Consider the following 12,490-nt stretch of genomic DNA (forward strand, 5'->3'; position numbering starts at 1 on the left):
ACTACAGGCGACCGCCACCTCGCCCGGCTAGTTTTTTGTATTTTTAGTAGAGACGGGGTTTCACCGTGTTAGCCAGGATGGTCTCGATCTCCTGACCTCGTGATCCGCCCGTCTTGGCCTCCCAAAGTGCTGGGATTACAGTCTTGAGCCACCGCGCCTGGCATGAAGGTGAAATATTTTTAAAATGGCAAGCTTACACAAGACCTCAGTTCCAATCTTTTTGTTTGGGTTTTTTGGTTTTGTTTGAGACAGACTTGCTGTCACCCAGGCTGGAGTTCAGTGTTGTGATCTCGGCTCACTGCAGCCTCAGCCTCCTGAGTAGCTGGGACCACAGGCATGTGCCACCACATCCAGCTATTTTTATTTTTTGTAAAGATGAGGTCTCACTATGTTGCCTAGGCTGATTTCAAACTCCTGAGATCAAGGGATCCTCCCACCTCAGCCTCCCAAAAGTGCTGACATTACTGGGCTTAATGGCACTGTGTGGTAAAACCCTTGTGTTACTGAGACTGGCAAAACATGCCACAGTTACCTATTAATAGTTCAAGCTCACTATTCTGGTTTTTAGTACCCTCTAGGGATTTCCCTTACTTCTTATATTCAGCTATACATTCAAAATGATGTATATTATCTTTCATCCCGTATTTCTAGGTGTTTTTTTTTTGAGACGGAGTTTTACTCTTGCTGCCTAGGCTGCAGTGCAATGGCGTGATCTCGGCTCACAGCAACCTCCACTTCCTGGATTCAAGCAATTCTCCTGCCTCAGCCTCGTAAGTAGCTGGGATTACAGGCATGTGCCACTATGCTCAGCTAATTTCTTTTTTGTATTTTTAGTAGAGATGGGGCTTCTCCATGTTGGTCAGGTTGGTCTCAAATTCCCGACCTCAGGTGATCTGCCCACCTCGGCCTCCCAAAGTGGTGGGACTACAGGCATGAGCCACCGCACCCGGCTATTTCTAGGTATTTTATATTTAAAAATGTCTTCAGGTTGGGGGCGCTGAGGCAGGAGAATCGCTTGAACCTGGGAGGCAGAGGTTGCAGTGAGCCGAGATTGCGCCATTGCACTCCAGCCTGGGCAACAGAGGGAGACTCTGTTTCAAAAAATAAAAATAAAAACAAAAATAAAAAAACCATACAAGTGACAAGGTATACAATCTGTAGTTCAACGAAGGCTAATACATTTTTGAGATGAGCAACTTAATATGTATCAATCATAGTAATGATCCCTAAAAAATGGAAGTGTAGGCAAAACTTAACAGACTCCGCCAGGAGTGGTGGCTCAGGCCTGTAATTCCAGCACTTTGGGAGGCCGAGGCGGGTGGATCATGAGGTCAGGAGATCGAGACCATCCTGGCTAACATGGTGAGACGCCCCCTCTATTAAAAATATAAAAACTTAGCCAGGCTTGATGGCACGTGCCTGTAGCCCCAGCTACATGGGAGGCTGAGGCAGGAGAATCACTTGAACCCGGGAGGCAGAGGTTGCAGTGAGCTGAGATCATGAGATCATGCCACTGCACTCCAGCCTGGGTGACAGAGTGAAACTCCGTCTCATTAAAAAAAAAAAAAGGCTGGGCGCGGTGGCTCAAGCCTGTAATCCCAGCACTTTGGGAGGCCGAGACGGGCGGATCATGAGGTCAGGAGATCGGGACCATCCTGGCTAACACGGTGAAACCCCGTCTCTATTAAAAATACAAAAACTAGCTGGGCGAGGCGGCGGGCGCCTGTAGTCCCAGCTACTCGGGAGGCTGAGGCAGGAGAATGGCGTAAACCCGGGAGGCGGAGCTTGCAGTGAGCTGAGATCCGGCCACTGCACTCCAGTCCGGGCGACAGAGCGAGACTCCGCCTCAAAAAAAAAAAAAAAAACCACCGAACTTACAGACTCTACGATAAAGGTAAGGTTCTGATAATGTAAAAATACGAGTACGTATAGTACTCAACCACTGTACAGGACTCCATAGTCAACAATTATTTTTTAAAATAAGACAGAGAGGCCGGGTGCGGTTGCTCATGCCTATAATCCCAGCACTTTGGGAGGCCGAGGTGGGCAGAATGCTTGAGGTCACAAGTTTGAGACCAGCCTGGCCAACATGGCAAAACCCCGTCTCTACTAAAAATAAAAAAACTATCCAGGCATGGTGGCACATGCCTGTAGTTCCAGCTACTCAGGAGGGTGGGACATGAGAATCACTTGAACCCGGGAGGCGGAGGCTAAAGGGAGCTGAGATTGTGTCACTGCACTCCAGCCTGGGCAACAAAGCAAGACTCTGTCTCAAAAAAAAAAAAAAAAAAAAGACAGAAAGCACATAAAGCTTTTGTTTTATGTTTTTCTCAGTATAGCTCGTTGAGGGTTACATTACTAAAACCACTTGGTTTTCTTCCAAAAGAATGCTCCTTAGAAGATCTACTTCTGGCCGAGTGTGGTGGCTATCCCAGCACTCTGGGAGGCTGAGGTGGGTGGATTACTTGAGGCCAGGAGTTCGCGACCACCCTGGCCAACATGGAGAACCTTGTCTCCACTACAAATACAAAAATTAGCTGGGCATGGTGGTGCACCCCTGTAATCCCAGCTACTCAGGAGGCTGAGGCACGAGAATCACTTGAACCCAGGAGGCGGAGATTGCAGTGAGCTGAGATCATGCCACTGCACTCCAACCTGGGTTGGACTCTTGTCTCAAAAAAACCCACAAAAGACCTATTTCTTGTCTTGGCTCTGAAGCCTCCTGGACTTAAGAATGCTCTTCAAGTACTTGGGAAGATCCTATTCAGATTGTTCCTTAAGAAGTGTTGCCAAATGAGATACACTCAGACATATAAATATTAATAAACTAATTAATACTGAATATCTTCAAGAGAATTTAGAATTAATATACATAGAGATAGGCAAAGAAAATGTTTGCATTTAATAGGTTCTGTTAATAGGTTCTGTGCAATCAGAACCTATTTATGGCCATCACTCTCTGATATACAGTGGCATTGTTTTATTCTTAAAATTTCACTCTCGGCCAGGCACGGTGGCTCATGCCTGTAGTTCCAGCACTTTGGGAGGCCAAGGTGGGCGGAACACAAGGTCAGGAGATGGAGACCATCCTGACTAACACGGTGAAACCCCGTCTCTACTAAAAATACAAAAAAAAAATCAGCCGGGCGTGGTGGCGGGCGCCTGTAGTCCCAGCTACTCAGGAGGCTGAGGCAGGAGAATGGCGTGAACCCAGAAAGGGGAGCTTGCAGAGAGCCGAGATCATACCACTGCCCTCCAGCCTGGGTGACAGAGCGAGACTCCCCAAAAAAAGAAAAAAAAATTTCACTCTTATAATGAGTTTGTGGTAGCCACTAGTCATATTAGTACCTAACTTTTCCTATGACAGTCAAGTTTACTATCCATAGTGACTAGTCTTACCTTCTCTTTCATGTTCTCAAAAGCCCCTCCCTGGGCCAGTACAGTATTGGACTGCAAATCAAAGATGAATCCTGATGAATCTGAAAGAATAAGAAAGGAAAAATATATTCAACATGATTCAAATGTAATCCATCCCTAAGACAGAAGGGCCAAGACTGGCTGCTTTTGTCCCATAAAACAATTAACAGCTTAGTTGCTATTTGGCAAATTCTGTTACAAAGATAACCTATAACTGCCTTCTGAATTAAACTTATAATACAAAATTTTAATTTTAATAAAAACTGTCACAGCTTGAGGTAAACACTAAGTACATCAACTATATTAGACTGTCCTGTAATCCTTGATATTGTTGTTAATTATCCCACCTTAAGGTCCTCTAAAAATGTTGCAAGTAAATAGCTCCCCATGGTAAAATTTAACACTAAAGAATCTGAAAATGTGAGTGGGATGGAAGCTTCTGTAGCATTAATAACACAAAGTAATTTCCTCTTCTAGATGGAACCATATGTGTTATGTTTGTAGACTATAAACCCGTGAATACATTCATGTGTGTGTCCCTAATACAAAGCTTGATGAAGCAAGGTATCCAAGTTGTAGGTTTTAGAAAAACTCAGTTCAATATGATTGATTACAAAAAAAGATTCTGGTTTCTCTGTACTTACAAAGAAAAAGGCCATATGCAAATTTAATCAGTTTCTTTACCCCGACTATGTGATCAATAAATTACTTCAGTTTTAATATTCAATAGCTTTGTTTTAACCCAGTAAGATACAATCTCAGGAGATGGTTAAAGTGCTTTTCAAATTCTGATGTGCATACTTACCACCTAGGGAATCTTATGCTAAAATGTAGGTTGTGATTCAGCAGTCTGGCCTGTGGCAGGAGATTTTTACTCCCAGGTGATGACAATATTACTGATCTCTGCACTGTACTTGGAAGCAGCTTAGTAACAGAATTTCAACAAGGCAAGTAAAAGGAAAAATGTTGAGAAAAGGGGTACAAAAAAAACCACGGTAATACTCTAGTACACTTTCCAAATTATTCTGCTGTTATTACAGATATGTTTCAATTAAAGATTCTTTCACGGCTTAATCTTGAACCTTGAATTAATTTAGATTGAACTTTTGTTAATACTGGCCATTTCTAGACTGTTACTCAAATGAAAAATCGGGTAACACTTACACAAACTCAGTATTAAGCTTGAGTTTTCTAGATGACTATAAATATGGTTAACTCCCAATTATCTTTATTAAATGAAAAGAGACACAGTCTACAAAAACAAAGATCTTATAAAACCAAAGCACTATTTAGAACCTTCTCAGAATTCCCATAGATCAGCTAAATGACATAACTCAAATGTTTTAATGTATCCTTCCCCCAAAGAGTAATGAGCAGTGGGATGATACAGAGGACATCAATAATCCACTTATTTGTCAATCAAACCACCAATCTCTTTTAGGGAGAACATAAAACAGCATTTTGGGTTCTATTACTAGCCTCTTATACACATCTAGCTCTGTTTTTTGTTTTGTTTTTTTTTTCCTTTAACAACATACTAGATGACACAAACTGCAAGGAAGACAAAGGGTAGGCTGGGTATGGTGGTTCACACCTGTAATCCCAACATTTTGGGAGGCCAAGGCAAGTGGATCGCTTGAGCCCAGAAGTTCGAGAGCAGCCTGGGTAATATGATGAAACCCTGCCTCTACAAAAAGGAGAAAAATTAGCCAGACATGGTGGCATGTTTCTATAGTCCCAGCTAATTGGGAGGCTGAGGTGGGAAGACAGCTGTAGCCTGGGAGGTTGAGGCTGCAATGAGTCGTGAATGCACCACTGTACTCCAGCCTGGGTGACAGAGAGAGATCCTGTCTCAAGAAACAAACAAAAAACAAAGGGTAGTTCTGCAAACACTCAATTATTGGCCAAAACAAATTAGTATAATTAGGATTTATCTGGAATACTGTTAGGATAATGATTAAAAATACATAAAGCAGTTATTTCAGTCAGGAGCCCAAACAGGAAGCGAATGGCATACTCAAACTGTGAAATGTTAATCGAGTTTAATAACAGGACTATTTTCAAATGTGCTAGCAGAGAGTAGGGAAACCACCCAAGATAGGGCTGTACCTCTTGTTATCGTTTTGCTGGCGTTTAAGCAATGTGCATTGCTAATTGAGACTTGAATGTGAGGAGGGAGCAGTTACAGGAGCCAAAGTCAGAAAGGGCCCTTTTATTTTTGTTTCATCTGGTATAGAGAGGGCCAAAGGTCACACTCAAGCCCACAGCTACCTGTCAGAGAAAGATTAGAGGAATAAATGTTCCTACCTTACTCTCCTCCCTTCCTCTGAATTTCCTGCCAGTGTTGCCCAATGACCAGCACTGGCCACTACTTACTTAAGCCAGAGGGCATGGGAGACACTGAGATGGTCTATACAGGTCAGGAGGGCACAAATGACAATTTTGCATTTATATTCTATGACATGAGGTCACCAAAAAGAGAAAGCAATAATCTAACATCTTAATTTGTCTACTCACTAGATGGTATTGCCTTTTTAAACTTAAACCAACACCTCAAGGAGATTCAAAAGCTTACTTTAATCAACTGGAGCCTAAATGTCTCTTAGTATTATACAGAAAGTAATTTTTAATTCCTATCAGCAATAGTGATATTTAAACTCTTATTTTTTCATGAAAAGAAAGCTTAAGATTTACCTGATTCTACTGGTAGGAAATAAGGCAGGATTTCATCTTTTTATTAATACTTAGCTGTGATACAAGAGCATGTATTCTATCAGAAATACATTTTTGGGGCCGGGCGCGGTGGCTCAAGCCTGTAATCCCAGCACTTTGGGAGGCCGAGACGGGCGGATCACAAGGTCAGGAGATCAAGACCATCCTGGCGAACACAGTGAAACCCCGTCTCTACTAAAAATACAAAAAACTAGCCGGGCGAGTGGCGGGCGCCTGTAGTCCCAGTTACTTGGGAGGCTGAGGCAGGAGAATGGCGGGAACCCGGGAGGCGGAGCTTGCAGTGAGCTGAGATCTGGCCACTGCACTCCAGCCTGGGCGACAGAGCAAGACTCCGCCTCAAAAAAAAAAAAAAAAAAGAAATACATTTTTAAGGAAAAAGTGCTGTTAAATACTCTCTAATCTGGCCAGGCGCGGTGGCTCACGCCTGTAATCCCAGCACTATGGGAGGCCGAAACGGGCGGATCACGAGGTCAGGAGATCAAGACCATCCTGGCTAACACGGTGAAACCCCATCTCTACTGAAAATACAAAAAAATTAGCCGGGCATGGTGGCGGGTGCCTGCAGTCCCAACTACTCAGGAGGCTGAGGCAGGAGAATGGTGTGAACCTGGGAGGCGGGGCTTGCAGTGAGCCAAGATCACACCACCGCACTCCAGCCTGGGCAACTGAGTGAGACTCCGTCTCAAAAAAAAAAAAAAAATCTCTCATCCTGGGTGTTCAGATAAAAAAAAAAATTCTCAGGCAAGATTCATAAAGAATATGAGGAAGCCTAGGCTGGGTGCAGTGGCTCACATCTGTAATCCCAGCACTTTGGGAGGCTGAGGCAGGTAGATAACTGGAGGTCAGGAGTTCGAGACCAGTGAACATGGTGAAACCCCGTCTCTACTAAAAATACAAAAATTAGCCAGGCATGGTGGCACACACCTGTAATTCCAGCTACCAGGGAGGATGAAGCAAGAGAACTGCTTCAAGCTGGGAGGCAGAGGTTGCAGTGAGCCGAGAATGTGCCACTGCACCCCAACCTGGGCGACAGAGCAAGACTCCACCTCAAAAAAAAAAAAAAAGAGAGGAAGCCTTGAGCTTGAGCTTTGTTATTTATTTCACTCACATCAGGAACCATTTCAGAAGTTTTTTTTTTGGAGACTGTCTCGCTCTGTTGCCCAGGCTGGGAGTACAATGGTGTGATCTCGGCTCATTACAACCTCCGCCTCCCAGGTTCAAGCCATTCTCCTGCCTCAGCCTGCCGAGTAGCTGGGATGACAGGCATGCAATACCATGCTCGGCTAATTTTTGTATTTTTAGTAGAGTCAGGGTTTCACCATGTTGGTCAGGCTGGTTGGAATTATTTCAAATAGCACACATTCAGGTATATTTTAGAAAAAGTATGTTATTTACAGTACAAATGACATATTTGTAAATACTACGGGTTTTGTTATTGTTTTTGCTGGCTTCAAAAATTAGGCAAAAGTTGTTTTTAGGCACTGAGAATGACACAGAAATAGCTGAGCCTGATTATTCCATGTATTAAATCAAACTTGAACAGGTGTCTTGACAAGCTTTAAAACACAGTCTCATTCTGCTGTTAGTTTATAATTTAACCTGAAGATCATACTGTACTAAATGTTTAAGAATTTGGTTTAAAGTTCTGATTATATTTATACCCAGGGTACATATTTATTAATTAAAAAAAAAAACAAGAAAACAACACGTGGCAAGAATGTGGAAAAATTGGAATTCAGGAGCACTGCTAGTGGAAATGCAAAATGGTACAGCCCCAATAAAAACCACATGTTGGTTCCTTAAAAGATAAAACATAGAACTACCATATGATCCAGCAATTCTGCTTCTTGGTATACATACAAAAGAAAGGTCACCAAGGTCTCTAAGAGGTGTTTTGTATATCCATGTACTGCTGCAGGCATTGAGATACACTAGGATGCAACAGTGAACAAGACACATGCCCTCTTAGAGTTTTACAGTCTAGTGCAAGAGACTGGTAAAAAAATGAATAACCATCTCAATATAACAACCAATGCGTTGGTTTATCAAACTGTACGATACTAAATACATAAGCTAGACCTTCACAATAACACTATTGTGGAGTGAAAATTATTAAAAGCTCACCACCTTGGGTCCTATCTAAAGAGGTTTGGCAGAGCTAACATGAACACACAGTAAGGCTCTTAGATGCACTGAAGTGAATTTGATACAATTATTCATGAGCAGATTATTTCTATCATAGAAAACCCTGTGCTCAAATTCTAGGCTGCTCACTACAGAGACAAGTGTAGGTATATTTTAGAAAAAGTATGTTATTTACAGTACAAATGACATATTTGTAAATACTACGGGTTTTGTTATTGTTTTTGCTGGCTTCAAAAATTAGGCAAAAGTTGTTTTTAGGCACTGAGAATGACATAGAAATAGCTGAGCCTGAGGTGGTGGAACCCAAGTCTAAGGATTCTCATGGGGGCTACTGAATTTGTATCCAAATTCAACAACCAAAAACTTAACAGTTTTGGATTGCTTGTATCTTTCTTTTGTTAACATAATGGCAAATTATTCCCTCTGACAAGCGAGGAGAAAAATGGAATTATAATCCCTCCCAGAATATCTTCTCTTAATCTTATATTGATGAGAAAATCAGTCATGGTACTACTCCTTGCCCAAAGTCACACAGTAAATCCTACTGTAGAATCAAAGTGAGTCCAGGTTTTAGGCTTTACACTAGTGCTGTGTAACTCATCAAATATACTAGTTCTCAGGTTGCTATTATTTTAACAGTATCTTGAGATATAGTCTTTCTTCTAAGGATCTCAGATTCTTGCTATAATCTACTGATATGCCTTACACATACATAAAGCAAGCTGAGTAACAATATTATACACATTTTGATGGCAGCAGCCACTCCAGATGGCCTGCTGCTGCCATCACACTGGCTTCAGCAAGGAGGCGCCACTAGGCCACCAGGGATACACACTCAGTGGAGCCTGAAAGTGAGCAGGGGGTGGGGGTGGGGGTGGGGGAGCAGGAGCCCTACCTCTTCTGAGTTGGGGCAGGAACTCCCCAGGTGCCACTGCCAAAACTGGCTGTAGACTCAGACCTCCCGCTCCATGAAGCAGGCAGGAGACCCCATCTCCCAGCTGCAGCTGCCCAAACCATAGCTGCACACTCAGGCATCCCTGTACTCTTGAGGCCATAGGAAGGCCTCCCTGCCCTCACAGGCTAGGAAGTGCCTGCTCCTGCTGTCTGGCTTCTCTCTGCTGTCTGCGCCTGCTCCGGTCTCAGCCAAGTTGGCTGAGCCAGGGTGCTATGAATGGCAGCAGGAGACAAGCAAGTTCTGGGCAGAAGGGAACAGGTCCCTGGTTAGGCCCCACCTTCAGGCCAGGGAGGGCCTTCTGAAGGCTGGGGGCCAGGCTGCTAGTCCAGCATACTCGGGTAGGGACTTGTGGTGTCTTTTCCAGGCCCACCCATGGCCACCCACGGACCAACTGGCACACACTTTCTCTCCTCTGAGGTCGACAAAAGTCCCTGGCTCAGCCAGAGCGGGGCAGGGATGGAGAGAGGACGGGGACAACCTGCTGCAGAGAGGAGCCACATTCTCCGCTGAGAGCTGCAGAGACAATGGGACAACCTGCTGACAAAGAGGAACCATCCTCTACAGGGCCTCCTCTCTGTTGAGAGCTGAACACTCTGTAGGAGATGACCTGCCTACAGAGAGGAGGTACCCACTGTGGGTCTCCGCTGAGCTGTTGTAACACTCAATACAGCTCCTCTTCATCTTGTTCACCTTCTACTTCTTTGCATACGTCATTCTTCCTGGATGCAGGACAAGAACTCAGGCAAAGGCATCACTGGCCACGGAGGTTTCTGGCCAGAAAAGTGACACCCCAAAGATCCCGTAACAATTTCACCATGGCCAAAGAAAGACCAGAAGAGGTAAGATCCAGTGAAATACAGGTAAAGCCCAGAAGCCTAGATAATCCGACAAGTATGATTATTATTTGACATATTTTCTCTAATGGTATCAACTTCCTCCTAAAAAGTAAAAAGTAAGCTCAAGAGCAGAGCCTATGTAAGTGCCAACTCTTACAGACATGGTATCTCATGAACAATTAAACAACCCGAAGTTCTCCTTCAGACTGAAGACAGCCAATACTGGACCATAAAGCAAAGTGACCACTTGCCTGGAATTGCTTTGTCTCAAGCCAAGTTTGAGAATAATCCACAAGTAAGTCACCAATAAAATTACAAGTGGAGTTCAGTTTCTTCATGTGCACTAATGGCAAATGTGGGGACTGGGGTTATATTGTACAAATATAAGTGTAAAGAAAAGGAAGTTACTGTCACAAGAATTAGTAGTTAAGGCCTATTCAGAACTTCACAACTAAAGATGCTGGCTGGGTGTGGTGGCTCACACCTGTAATCCCAGCACTTTTGGATGCCAAGATAGGAGTATCACCTGAGGCCAGGAGCTTGAGACCTGCCTGGGCAACACAGCTAGACCCCATTTCTATACAAAATTTAAAAGTAGCTGGGCATGGTGGCATGCATACTTGGGAGGCTGAGGCAAGAGCATTGCTTGAGCCCAGGAGTCTGAGGTTGCAGGGAGCTATGAGTATGCCACTGCACTCCAGCCTGGGCAACAGAGCAAGACCCTGTCTCAAAAATTAAAATAAATAAAATAAATAAAAAAGACAAAACCACAAAAAACAAAAACTAAAGATACCACTAACTTTAATTTCCTGGGTGGTAAATCTGCCAACTTACCACTTATTGGAGGAAATATGACTTTTTTTTTTTGGGAACAGGTCCCCCAAAATCTGGCCATAAATAAAATCTCTGCAGCACTGTGATACGTTCATGATGGCCATAACGCCCACGCTGGAAGGTTGTGGGTTTACCAGAATGAGGGCAAGGAAAACCTGGCCTGCCCAGGGCGGAAAACCACTTAAAGGCATTCTTAAACCACAAACAAGAGCATAAGTGATCTGTGCCTTAAGGACATGCTCCTGCTGCAGATAACTAGCCCAACCCATCCCTTGATTTCAGCCCATCCCTTTGTTTCCCATAAGGGATACTTTTAGTTAATCTAATATCTACAGAAAAAATGCTAATGACTGGCTTGCTGTTAATAAATACGTGGGTAAATCTGTTCGGGGCTCTCAGCTCTGAAGGCTGTGAGACCCCTGATTTCCCACTTCACACCTCTATATTTCTGTGTGTGTCTTTAATTCCTCTAGCACCACTGGGTTAGGGTCTCCCCGACCGAGGTGGTCTCAGCAAGTGGTGTCCATCGTGTGGGCTTGAATCCAGGTCAAAGGGTCACCAGAGTGACGGTTAGAGAACCTGGAACTAGCTGGAGGACACCCGAGTACTCTTAAAGCAAACCCCGTGGTGAGTAAGAAGGGGAGCTCGGAAGCATCAGGGTAACGATGGGACAAGTGTGGGGTCTGGTTCGTTCCACCTTGGAACTTTTTCACACTGATGATGAGGAGGAAGGAGAGTATAACGAAGTAACAGAAGAGGTTATAGAGCAGGTTTGTTTGCCAGCTAAAGCTAAAGTGGCAAAGGAGGGAGAGGTTCATCCTTACCCTTCTGCACTCCCTCATTATTATTTTGAAGAAAAAGACCCTCCAGATCTTTCTTTTCCAGAGGACACTGGGTGAAAAGTATTTGCCCCAGTGACTGTTTGAGCAGCCCCTCAAGTGACCCCTCTTAGTTCTATTCAGACAGGAATTCAGCAAGCTGGACGAGAGGGTGATTTAGAAACGGTAGTTCCCTGTTAGCATACACCCCCCAGATCAACAGGGAAATATAGCTACATTTGAGCCATTTCCTTTTAAATTACTCAAATAATTTAAACAAGCTATAAATCAGTATGGACCAGGTTCTCCTTTTGTAATGGGACTGTTAGAGAATGTTGCTGTTTCCAGTCAGATGATTCCTACTGACCGGGATGCTCTTACTCGAGCTTGTCTAACTCCTGCTCAGTTCTTACCATTTAAAACTTGGTGGGCAGATGAAGCTTCCATTCAGGCTGCTCGCAATGCCCAGGTCCAACCTCAAATATAACTGCAGACTAACTTTTGAGGGTTGGCGGCTGGGCTGGTTTAGATGCACAAGTGGTCATGCAGGATGATGCCATAGAACAGCTTAGAGTGTACATTAGAGCTTGGGAAAAAATCATTTCATGTGGAGAACAATACCCTTCCTTTAGTGCTATAAAACAAGGACCAAAAGAACCATATGTGGATTTTATAGCTCAGTTACAGGAGTCTCTTAAAAAAAGTGATTGTAGGATATAGTGCTGCAGTTATTAGCTTTCAACAATGCTAAT

The 12,490-nt window shown here is 43.7% G+C and overlaps 1 protein-coding gene across 9 annotated transcripts in view; it reads right to left on the bottom strand.

Moving 5' to 3' along the window:
• SPATS2 (spermatogenesis associated serine rich 2) overlaps positions 1 to 12,490 on the bottom strand; it is a 172,112-nt gene that overhangs the window by 43,425 nt on the left and 116,197 nt on the right. For all 9 annotated transcript variants that reach the window (XM_033222200.1, XM_033222193.1, XM_033222201.1 and 6 more), the window contains one exon: positions 3,400 to 3,479. In XM_033222200.1, coding sequence (XP_033078091.1) covers positions 3,400 to 3,479 — 80 coding nt within the window. The remainder of the gene's footprint in view (positions 1 to 3,399; positions 3,480 to 12,490) is intronic.

The sequence above is a fragment of the Trachypithecus francoisi genome, unplaced genomic scaffold (assembly GCF_009764315.1).
Source record: "Trachypithecus francoisi isolate TF-2019V2 unplaced genomic scaffold, Tfra_2.0 Lachesis_group11, whole genome shotgun sequence".
Lineage (NCBI taxonomy): Eukaryota > Metazoa > Chordata > Mammalia > Primates > Cercopithecidae > Trachypithecus > Trachypithecus francoisi.